The 12,290-nt window shown below is 42.7% G+C and overlaps 2 protein-coding genes across 2 annotated transcripts in view; both read left to right on the plus strand.

Moving 5' to 3' along the window:
- LOC126982760 (arylsulfatase A-like) overlaps positions 1-3,464 on the plus strand; it is a 34,113-nt gene extending 30,649 nt beyond the window's left edge. The window contains exon 11 of the mRNA XM_050835091.1: positions 2,372-3,464. Within this exon, the coding sequence (XP_050691048.1) occupies positions 2,372-2,618 (247 nt within the window). The 3' untranslated portion in view covers positions 2,619-3,464. The remainder of the gene's footprint in view (positions 1-2,371) is intronic.
- Positions 3,465-11,682: 8,218 nt separating this feature from the next.
- LOC126982437 (uncharacterized) overlaps positions 11,683-12,290 on the plus strand; it is a 53,065-nt gene continuing 52,457 nt past the window's right edge. The window contains exon 1 of the mRNA XM_050834481.1: positions 11,683-11,701. Within this exon, the coding sequence (XP_050690438.1) occupies positions 11,683-11,701 (19 nt within the window). The remainder of the gene's footprint in view (positions 11,702-12,290) is intronic.

The following is a 12,290-nucleotide window of genomic DNA, read 5'->3' on the forward strand; positions in this document are numbered from 1 at the left end:
AGCTTGGTGGGAACGGGCGGGTATTGAACTCGCATCGTCCTGAAAGCGGCGCCGTCACTCTGTCGACTCAGCCACCGCCATTGTAGTCATTGTAGTTGTGAAAGTCGTCGTCGTCGTAGTAGTAGTAGCAAAACCTTCTGCAATTACAAGAAAACCTGAAAATTAAATAAGAGCATCATATCGTATACTTTTCCAAAAGGAAACTTTTTTTTTTTTTTTTTTATACAACAAAGGAGACAGCTCAAGGGCACACAAAAAGTAAACAACAACAAAAAAAAAGCCCGCTACTCGCTGCTCACAAAAAGAAACCAAAGAGGTGGCCGAAAGAGAGGTCAATTTCGGGAGGAGAGGTGTTCAGATACCCTTCTCTTGAAAGAGTTCAAGTCGTAGGGAGGAGGAAATACAGAAGAAGGAAGATTGTTCCAGAATTTACCAGCGTGAGGGATGAAAGAGTGAAGATGCTGGTTAACTCTTGCATAAGGGGTTTGGACAGTATAGGGATGAGCATGAGTAGATAGTCGCGTGCAGTGGGGCCGCGGGAGGAGGGGAGGCATGCAGTTAGCAAGTTCAGAAGAGCAGTCACCATGAAAATACCAATAAAAGATAGAAAGAGAGGCAACATGGCGGCGGAAATTAAGAGGTAGAAGACTATCAGTAAGAGGAGGAGAGCTGATGAGACGAAGAGCCTTAGACTCCACTCTGTCCTAGAGAGCTGTGTGAGTGGAGCCCCCCCACACGTGAGATGCATACTCCATACGAGGGCGGACAATGCCCCTGTATATCGATAGCAACTGTGCGGGGGAGAAGAACTGGCGGAGACGATACAGAACGCCCAACCTCGAGGATGCTGATTTAGTAAGAGATGAGATATGAAGTTTCCAGTTGAGATTTTGAGTTAAGGATAGACCGAGGATGTTTAGTGTTGAAGATGGTGACAGCTGAGTGTTGTTGAAGAATAGGGGATAGGTGTTTGGAAGATTGTGTCAAGTTGATAGGTGGAGAAATTGGGTTTTTGAGGCATTGAAGGACACAAGGTTCCTTTTACCCCAATCGGAAATGATAGTAAGGTCTGAGGTTAAGCGTTCTGCAGCCTCCAGCTTTGAGTCATGTAATTCCTGTTCAGAGAATCTTCTGTTGAAAGAAGTTGAATAATGCAGAGTGGAGTCATCAGCGTATGAGTGGATAGGACAGTTTGTTATGGAAAGAAGATCAGTGATGAATAACAGGAAGAGAGTGGGTGACAGGACAGAGCCCTGCGGAACACCACTGTTAATAGGTTTATGAGAAGAACAGTGACCGTCTACCACAGCAGAGATAGAACGGCCGGAAAGGAAACTGGAGATAAAGGAACAGAGAGAAGGATAGAATCCGAAAGAGGGCAGTTTAGAAAGCAAAGACTTGTGCCAGATTCTATCGAAGGCTTTCGATATGTCTAGTGCAACTGAGAAAGTTTCACCGAAACGGCTAAGAGAGGATGACCAAGAGTCAGTTAAGAGAGCAAGAAGATTGCCAGTAGAACGCCCCTTGCGAAACCCATACTGGCGATCAGGTAGAAGGTTAGAAGAGGAAAGGTGCTTTTGAATCTTCCGGTTAAGGATTGATTCAAAAGCTTTAGATAGACAGGAAAGTAAAGCTATAGGGCGGTAGTTTGAGGGATTGGATCGGTCACCCTTCTTAGGCACAGGCTGTACGAAGGCGTACTTCCAGCAGGAAGGAAAGGTAGATGTTGATAGGCAGAGGCGAAAGAGTTTGACCAGGCAGGGTGTCAGCACGGAAGCACAGTTTTTAAGGAGGCACTCCATCAGGTCCATAAGCTTTCAGAGAGTTGAGGCCAGAGAGGGCATAGAAAACATCATTCCGAGGAATCTTTATAACAGGCATAAAGGAGTCAGAGGGGGGATGAGTAAGAGGAATATGCACAGAATCGTCCAGAGTGGAGTTGTTACAGAAAGTTTGAGCGAAGAGTTCAGCTTTAGAGATAGAAGAGACGGCAGTGCTGCCATCAGGGTTAAGAAGAGGCGGGAAAGAGGAAGAAGTGAAATTGGAGGAGATATTTTTGGCTAAGTGCCAGAAGTCTCTGGAAGAATTAGAAAAAGCAAGGTGTCGACATTTGCTATGGTTAAAGGAGTTTTTGGTAAGTCGAAGAATACTATACCATTTATCAATACAATGCAATAGTAATCATCATCATCATCATCATCATCCACTCCATTGGTTCTACTCTTCTCTATTCTCTTTTTACAGGAGAGGAGCAAAGTTTAACATTTCTTGTTTTCACTTGCTTTTGCCCTTGAGCTGCTTCCTTTACTGTAAAAAAAAAATCATCATCATCATCATCATCACCACTCAGTCTTCCTTTTCTCCCCTGCAGCGGCGTGATAAGCGACCTGACAGCCTGGAGGGAGGAGCACATGGAGACAATGACCTGGAACGATCCCCTAACAGAGACCATCGACTTTTACGCTCAACCCTGCTGCACCTCCCCTTCCTGCACCCCCTTCCCTCAATGCTGTGACTGTCCTACCACCTCCTTCTCCAGCCCTCTCGCAACTCCACACCCCATCCGTGCGCCCCCTCAGTCTCACCCCAACCATATCTCCAGCTTCATGTTACACTAAGGATGGATCGCTGCTGGTTCCATGTCAATTAATATGATGCCAGGAAATGTTAGTCAAGATAATGCATATTTAAATCATTGTGCTCATTAGTATGTTATAATCAGTTCATTAGATTGAATTCGATCGCTTCTGGCCTCTCGTTCTTTATTCTTTTGTAGAAGCAGCGTCTAGTGAGCTCTTTTGTTGCTGGTTTTGTTGTTCTGCCCTTGAGCTGCCTCCCTTGCTATAGAAAAATAAGAAAATAATGTCAGATGATATTTGTAATCTAGTATACTTCAATCCACTGTATAATTAAGGAATTGGACCAAATTGAGGACAAATGAATATTGGTTTACAAATAACACTTGGCTTTAATGAACTGATTGCAACATACTATAATGAGCACACAGATCGAGGTATACATTATCTGACACTTTCCTGGCATCATAATATATACCATTACTTAAAGCCTTTAGGTAGGTGCATTGGGCAAAGACTCATATGAATAGAAAAAAATATGGAATGTTCAAAAATATAAATTTTAAGCTAGCATATACTCAGCACATATACTCACAAAAAAAACTTTATATCTTAATTGCCAATGCGTACACAAGTTTAAGTCATATATTACATTTGCAACTATTATAAGCCCACCAATATTTCGGAGAGAGATTTACATAGATTTACATAGAAAATCAGACCACACAGACCCCATGGTCCAGACTTGGTGGTCTGTCCTTAAACCTAAGTGATTTTACATTAATCAGAAGACTCCAAAACGTTGCATTTCTACTCTAGTTGATATTAAGTTGAAGGAAGTGACGGTCGAGCTTATTTTTGAAGGAGTCAATCGTGTTACACTGGACCACTGACGGTGGAAGCTTATTCCATTCTCGCACTACAACGTTGGTGAAGAAAAATTTGGTGCAGTCTGAATTTACTTGTCTACATCTGAGTTTTACGCCATTGTTCCTCGTGCGCAAAGTGTCATCGATCATAAACAATGTTGATCTGTCTACATTCGTGAAACCATTAAGTATTTTAAAACATTCGATCAGTTTTCCTCGGAGGCGACGTTTCTCAAGAGAGAACATGTTAAGGGTAGAAAGCCTTTCTTCGTAGGATTTGTTGCGCAAGGAAGGGATCATTTTCGTTGCCCGACGCTGAACACCTTCTAATTTAGCAATATCCTTTGCATGGTGGGGAGACCAAAACTGTACCGCATATTCCAAGTGGGGTCTGACTAAACTGTTGTAGAGCGGGAGTATTACATCTTTATTCTTGAATACAAAGTTTCTTTTAATGAAGCCCAACATTCTGTTCGCTTTATTTGCTGCATCGATGCATTGCTGTGAGAATTTGAGGTTTGACGCGATTTTGACCCCCAAGTCTTTGACGCATTGAACGCTTTTGAGTTTAACGCCGCGCATTTCGTATTCGAACTTCTTATTCCTCGTTCCAACTTGAAGGACCTGGCACTTGTCTACGTTAAAGGGCATCTCCCATCTATCCGACCAAGCTGAAATTTTGTGCAAATCCTCTTGAAGGCTTTGCCTGTCTTCGTCAGTGAGAACCGAGTTGCCAATCTTTGTGTCGTCTGCAAATTTACTAATGCGGTGGGGTCAGAGAGAGAGAGAGAGAGAGAGAGAGAGAGAGAGAGAGAGAGAGAGAGAGAGAGAGAGAGAGAGAGCACAGACTTACATACTACACTGCGAGCCATGGCCCTGCAAGTGATGCCTCTGGACCTTGGCCGACGGCCGTGGGTGTGCCCAGTTCATCCCAAACCGACGACTTCACACACCTCGCTCCCACCCGGTTTCCTGACCCCACCATTCATTATTAGCCCAAGAAATCCCATTGCATTATTTATGAAGTTTTCTTTTCCCAATTTCAATATGTGTTTGAGAATACAATTTTAAGCAACTTTTACTGAGAACATTTTTTCCTATATATTATACTTTATGCACAAAAAGGGTGTCACCTAGAGGTGACGTTGGGCATTGACACAACGAAGTCGTTGTCAAAAAAAACTTTTCTTTATATTCCAGATATTTTTTTTTTTTGATTCATGTCAACATTTCTCATTTCAGTATTCAGTTAAAAAATTATATCCAAGGGAAATATCTGCTTTTTAGCATAATTCTATTTGAATAGAAATAAATACATATCTCACATAGGGGGCTCCCGTGGTTCAGTGGTAGAGTCTCCGCCTTGCGCTCCGGCGGGGTGCTGGAGCGTATGGCTTCGAGTCCTACCCGATGTCATTGGGAGTGGAAAGGTGGGCTCTTTCCGACACCCCCAGCCCTGTTGTTGGGTCTCCTCCACTTGAAAGAAATGGGCATTTCTCTACCCGCCGTCTGGGTGGTTGTGCGGCATTCACCGCTTTCCTCCCTTGGGGTATGTATATCCCCACCGAAATACACACACACAAAATAATAAACCGCCTTCCTCCCTTGGGGTATATCTCCAACGAAATACTAAAAAAAAAAAAAATAAATAAATAAATAAATAAACAAATAAATAAAAATCTCACATATAAAGGCATTTTTTTTATCATTATTCCATGAAGAGTTGACAAATTGCAATGAAGAGCTTCCTTTTCCGCAGACTTTTATTTTGTATGAGAGCCTACCAACCGTGAACAAGGAGAACAGCTTTACATTTCTGACACCTGACTCTAGTTCGCTCATGAAACTCAGCACATCTGGTTTGCTTGCAGGGTACTTTTGTGTGTATACCATCTTGGTATGTCTTTTCTTACCATCTAGTGTACTCTTCTCTCGATCTACAGTTCCACTACCTGGACATCTCTTTGACATCCTCAATTTGCCGACTTCCGGCAGATCTAGATTGTCACAAGTGTGGAGAGAGTGATGAATTTCAGGGAATGTGTTCCTTCTAATACTGCTTGAAACATGTTCATTGTTCACATCAGGTTTTGATTCGCTAAAAATGCGAATGTATACTTATAGGTGTCAAGTCTTCGCTCTAATTTTCATTCTGTGGAACATCATCTCTCCTCCTCTAAACCTCACCTTCTCTTCCTTACCGAAACACAGGTTTCTGAGGCTACTGACAGCAATCTCTACTCTGTTCCCTCCTACTATCTCTATCCTAAATTTCAATCCAAAGCTGGATGTTGCGCCTACGTGCGGAACGACATCACTTGCTCTCGTGCCCATAACCTTGACTCTTCTGAATTTTCCACCATCTGGCTAAGACTTCATTGTCATTCTATTACTAAATACATCTGTGCTGTTTATCTCTCACCTAACTCTACCAACTATGTAAAATTCTTTGACTATTTGAATTCTAAAGTGGAGCACATCTTGACCCACTCTCCCTTCGCTGAAATCTCCATCCTAGGAGATTTCAATGTTCACCACCAGCTTTGGCTTTCATCCTCTTTCACTGACCATCCTGGTGAACAAGCCAACAACTTTGCTATCCTCAACGACCTAGAGCAGTTGGTCCAGCACCCTACACGTATTCCTGACCGTCTTGGAGATCGGCCCAACATTCTAGACCTCTTCCTTACCTCAAACCCTTCTGCTTATTCTGTCAAACTGTTCTCTCCGTTGGGCTCCTCCGATCACAATCTTATTTCTGCATCCTGTCCTATCGCTCCTGTACACCCTCTGGACCCACCGAAGAGGCGATGCTTCTGGCATTTTGCTTCAGCTCGGTGGGACGACCTGAGGATGTACTTTCCGATTCCCGTGGAATGATTATTGCTTCCAGGATAGAGACCCCTCTGTGTGTGCTCAGCGCATCACAGAGGTGATTGTCTCTGGAATGGAGGCATACATTCCTCGTTCTACTCTACTCCTCACGCTAAACAGCCTTGGTTTAATCACGCTTGTTCTCGTGCTGTCAATGATAGAGAGGTAGCTCACAAAAGGTACCAGAGCCTTCAAACTAATGCTAATTATGAACTTTACATTTCTGCCCGAAATCGTGCCAAATCTATTCTCCGACTAACCAAAATTCTTTCATTAATAGAAAATGTCAAAACCTTGCTTTCTCTAACTCTTCCCGTGACTTCTGGCATCTAGCCAAAACATCTCCTCCAACTTCACTTCTTCATCTTTCCCTCCACTCCTCAGTCCTGATGGCAACACTGCCGTCTCATCTATCTCTAAGGCTGAACTCTTCTCTCAAACTTTTTCTAAAAACTCCACTCTGGACGATTCTGGGGATATTCCTCCTACTCATCCCCCCTCTGACTCCTTTATGCCTGTTATAAAGATTCTTCAAAATGATGTTTTCTATGCCCTCTCTGGCCTCAATCCTCAGAAGGCTTATGGACCTGATGGAGTGCCTCCTATTGTCCTTAAAAACTATGCCTCCGTGCTGTCACCCTGCCTGGTCAAACTCTTTCGATTCTGCCTGTCAACATCTACCTTTCCTTCTTGCTGGAAGTATGCCTTCATACAGCCTGTGCCTAAGAAGGGTGACCTCTCCAATCCCTCAAACTACCGTCCTATAGCTTTACTTTCTTGTCTATCTAAAGCTTTTGAATCAATCCTTAACCGGCAGATTGAAAATCCCCTTTCACTTCTGACCTTCTATCTGATCGCCAGTATGGGTTCCGCAAGGGCGTTCTACTGGTGATCTCCTAGCCATCTAAACTTACTCTAGGTCATCCTCTCTTAGCTTTCGGTGAAACTTTTGCTATTGCGCTGGACATAGCAAAAGCTTTTGATAGGGTCTGGCACAAATCTTTGCTTTCTAAACTACCCTCCTACGGTTTCTATCCTTCTCTCTGTATCTTTATCTCCAGTTTCCTTTCTGACCGTTCTATTTCTGCCATGGTAGACGGTCACTGTTCTTCCCCTAAATCTATTAACAGTGGTGTCCCACAGGGTTCTGTCCTATCTCCCACTCTCTTTCTGTTGTTCATTGATGATCTTCTTTCCAAAACGAACTGTCCTATCCATTCCTACGCCGATGATTCCACTCTGCATTACTCAACTTCTTTTAATAGAAGACCCACCCTTCAGGAACTTAACGACTCAAGGCTGGAGGCTGCAGAACGCAACAGCCTCAGACCTTACTATTATTTCCGATTGGGGCAAGAAGAACCTGGTGTCCTTCAACGCCTCAAAAACACAGTTTCTCCACCTATTCACTCGACACAATCTTCCAAACAACTATCCCCTATTCTTTGACAACACCCAGCTATCACCTTCCTCAACACTAAACATCCTCGGTCTATCCTTAACTCAAAATCTCAACTGGAAACTTCATAATCTCATCTCTTACTAAATCAGCTTCCTCGAGGCTGGGCGTTCTGTACCGTCTCCGCCAGTTCTTCTCCCCTGCACAGTTGCTGTCCATATACAGGGGCCTTGTCCGCCCTCGTATGGAGTATGCATCTCATGTGTGAGGGGGCTCCACTCACACAGCTCTTCTGGACAGAGTGGAGGCTAAGGCTCTTCGTCTCATCAGCTCTCCTCCTCATACTGATAGTCTTCTACCTCTTAAATTCCGCCGCAATGTTGCCTCTCTTTCTATCTTCTATCGATATTTCCACGCTGACTGCTCTTCTGAACTTGCTAACTGCATGCCTCCCCCCCTCCCGCGGCCCCGCTGCACTCGACTTTCTACTCATGCTCATCCCTATACTGTCCAAACCCCTTATGCAAGAGTTAACCAGCATCTTCATTCTTTCATCCCTCACGCTGGTAAACTCTGGAACAATCTTCCTTCATCTGTATTTCCTCCTGCCTACGACTTGAACTCTTTCAAGAGGAGGGTATCAGGACACCTCTCCTCCTGTATTTGATCTCCCTTTCGGCCACCTCTTTTGCTTTACTTTAGGAGCAGCGAGTAGCGGGCTTTTTTTTTATTATTGTTTTCTTTTTTTGTTGCCCTTGAGCTGCCTCCTTTGTTGTAAAAAAAAAAAAAAAAAAAAAGGACTCTCAACAACAGAACAGAAATGAACACCTTCATTTCTTTGTGAGTTATGTTTAGTACATGGATTTTTATTCAAAGAATATTTGTTGGAGATTATTATCATCATTATTATTATCATTATTATTATCATTATTATTATTATTATTATTATTATTATTATAATTATTATTATTATTACTATTATTGTTTTTTTTTTTATACGTCGGTAGGCTATCTTGAGGGGCCTGGTGGTCGGCCCCAGCCCGTCTTGGTGCAGGCAAGTGTTTATAGTGGTGACATCTTTTCCTGGCTCATGGTCCTCTCCAGAGCTCATTCTTGAATGACTTGGACTGTTTTTCTATAGTGCGGGTTGATGGGTGGTCTTCACACACACACACACACACACACACACACAGAGAGAGAGAGAGAGAGAGAGAGAGAGAGAGAGAGAGAGAGAGAGAGAGAGAGAGAGAGAGAGAGAGAGAGAGAGAGAGAGAGAGGCACTATGCGGGAGGTCAGTTGGAGACGGGGCAACAGGGTATACGTACCGGGCTGTCTACGTCAGAGCCGCCACCTGAGATTTGCCAGACTATAGTTTACAAGGCACAGTAACTCCAGGCACTCAGGGGGGGCACAGACACGGCACAAGGCTCACAGAAGCGGGCAGGGGGCGGAGGAGACAGCGGCGCACTCTCTCGTCTCTGGCAGCTCAGACCTCACTCTTCAGCAGCTCAACCCTCTCTGCCTCTCCGCGACGGGGTTCGCTTCTGCTGGAATCACACATCCGCGATTTCGCTCTGTGACGGTTGGCGATTTCGAAAATTTTCGAAATCGGCATATACGCTCGACATCATAGCTACGTCCCTGCGATTAGTCGCAATAGTCGCGCGGTAAAGTTCGCACGACTTTGAAATGTTCAAAAAGTTCGCAGAAAGTCTGCGATATTGGCCACATCGCACGATTATTCGCACCGTAAGCGAGAGACCATCGCAGTATGCGCTCGCATACACTCGTCAAACGCAAGGGGTCGCGGTGTATGTGATCGTTTATGCGAGCGACTTTGTACATCGTTCGTATGGCAGCGACGCTGCTCCGGGAAGCGAGATGGCAGCGAGAGAGCGGGAGGGTGTGAAAAACCGTTGGCGTCTTAGCGAGCGACCGCTTGCTCGCACTCAACACTGTCCTGGCACACGCCGCTACCCTGCCCGCCTGCAAAATAATAGCCTAATATTCATGAATTTATAATAGTAGCATATTATTCCTAACTGCTAAATAATAGCTTAGTATTCATGAATGAAAAATAATAGAATAGTAGCCTATTCCTAAATGCAAAATAATACCCTAGTGTTCATAAATGCAAAATAATATAATAGTATTCCTAACTGCTAAATAATAGCCTAGTATTCATGAATACAAAATAATAGAATAGCATTCCTAAATGCAAAATAATTGCCTGGTTTAACAAAATCCAAAATTATAAGCTAGTGTACACAGTAAAATTATTAGGTAGAATACACAGTAAAATTATAATGTATTTCTCTTGACTACTTCATTAGCTTGTTAGCAAGTTATTAGAGATTGTAAAACTCTTTCCACTTACAATTTATTACAGAAGTTACAGATACGGTATAACATGCAGAAAACCTTACACCACGCATTTGGCGTGAAGGTAGGTTTATTAGTACAATACAATGTGATAGAAACAAAAAGACAGGGAGGGGTGCGGAAGGAGATAAAGAGGCTACCGTAACAAAAGTATAAAAACATAAAGGACGAGTAAGTCAGTTAGACAAGCAAACGTGTACTTCAATCCCTGAAGAGGATCAGAACCGACAAGGCTGCGGGGCCTGACGGCGTGCCAGCCAGGGCACTCAAGTGTTGTGCAAAACAACTAGTACCAGTGCTGAGAACACTGTTTCTGGACTCCATAGACCAGGGCGTGGTGCCCACCAAATGGAAAGAGTCAGAAATTAAACCTATTGCCAGAGTGATATTTCCCAAAGTTTTTAATGATTTTAGGCCTGTTGTTCTAACTTCAAATATAATGAAATGCTTAGAGGACATATTAAAGAATTTTTTATGTAATATTGTAGACAATACTAGGGACCAAATGCAGTTTGCTTATTGTAAAAATAGAAGTGTTCAGGATGCAAGTTTAACCCTAGTGAACGATATTAGCAAACATCTGGATAAACAGAATACACAAGCAAGGATTTTGTTTGTAGATTTTAGCTCTGCATCCAATATCATCCAACCTCACATTCTGCTGAACAGATTGAGGGGGATAGGAGTAAATGGCAATGTTTTAGGGTGGATTTTTTGTTTTTTTAACCAAGAGACCTCATATACCACGCTGGGCAATGTGAAGTCCAAAATAATAGTGACTAATACAGGAGCCCCTCAAGGTTGTGTCATGCCGCCTGTCCTTTTTAGCTTATACACAGACGATTGTAGAAGTGCTTTTAGTAATTGCACAATAATAAAATATGCCGATGACTCGGTAACTGTTGGTAAAATATCAAATGACGAGTGTGATGAGTACCTAGCCCAGGTTCGCCTTTTTGCTGATTGGTGCAAATCAAAATTTTTGGAACTAAACGTAAAGAAAACCAAAGAAATGTTAATTGACTGACGTCGCGTACCTGATCCCATTTTAATTGATGAAGAATCTGTAAGAGGGTGCAACAATATTAATATTTGGGTTTTATGATTGACCGTGAATTAAAAGGTAGCGCAAATACCAACATGGTAGTGAGGAAATGCAATGAAAGGCTTCATTTTTTAAGCATTTTGAAAAATTTACACAGATAAAAGATAATTAGTCTCTTCTACGGTTCCACTATAGAGTCAATAATAAGGGTTTCTTTAACCACTTGGTTTGGTAGATTAACATCTAGGGAAAAGAATAAGCTTATAAGGATCGTAGGTAAATCGAGGAAGTTAGGTGCATAAGTAAATTCAATCGACAAGCTTTATCAGGAAGGAACAATGAAACAGGTTGACAGAATCATGACTGATGTAACTCATCGCCTCCACTCCTGCTACACATTCCTTAGGTCCGGCAGAAGGTTAGCTCTGCCCACCCAGCGCACGGACACATATAAAAAATCGTTTGTACCAAAAAATCATCGTACTCTTTAATCATTTGAAGACATGATAGTGGCTGGGTGATAAATTACTTGTGAGAATGTGTGAAAGTGTGATGGGCCCTGTGATTGATTGTGTGTTTATTGTGTTCTTATGTGTAGCTGTAGAAACACTTCACATCTTTTTTAGTAATTTTATATTTCTATCAACTTAACATTTTTAGTAATTTTATATCTTTTATTGGAACTTATTGTAATACGGAGCTCTAGCCACAAAGAATTTCAATTTGTATGCATTGCAATGTTGCAAACTGACAATAAAGTTACCAATCTATCTATCTATCTATCTATCATACAACACTCAACGCCTCACATCACAACACAAAGCCTCGCGTGAGTTGCCTAAGAGGTTTAACGAAGCTTACTCCCGTACTCCAAGCTCTCCCTTCCTCAGCCATTCCCTCGACATCAGTTACAACAATATCATTATGCCAGACTCTAGTCCTTACGAGCTGCCTATGAACCACTGCTAGGGGTTAGTAGCGCCGCCCAAAACAACAATTCTCCCTTTCAGTACCAGTATGGTGCATATATGTTTGTGCAGATGTGTTAAGAAGAAAGGAATTCGAAGGGAAGGATGTGGAATTCAAATAGGACGAGAAACCGTTTAGAAACTGACGTAGGTTGAGGTGGAAGTGAATGACATTTC

Source organism: Eriocheir sinensis, chromosome 51 (genome assembly GCF_024679095.1).
Source record: "Eriocheir sinensis breed Jianghai 21 chromosome 51, ASM2467909v1, whole genome shotgun sequence".
Classification (NCBI taxonomy): domain Eukaryota; kingdom Metazoa; phylum Arthropoda; class Malacostraca; order Decapoda; family Varunidae; genus Eriocheir; species Eriocheir sinensis.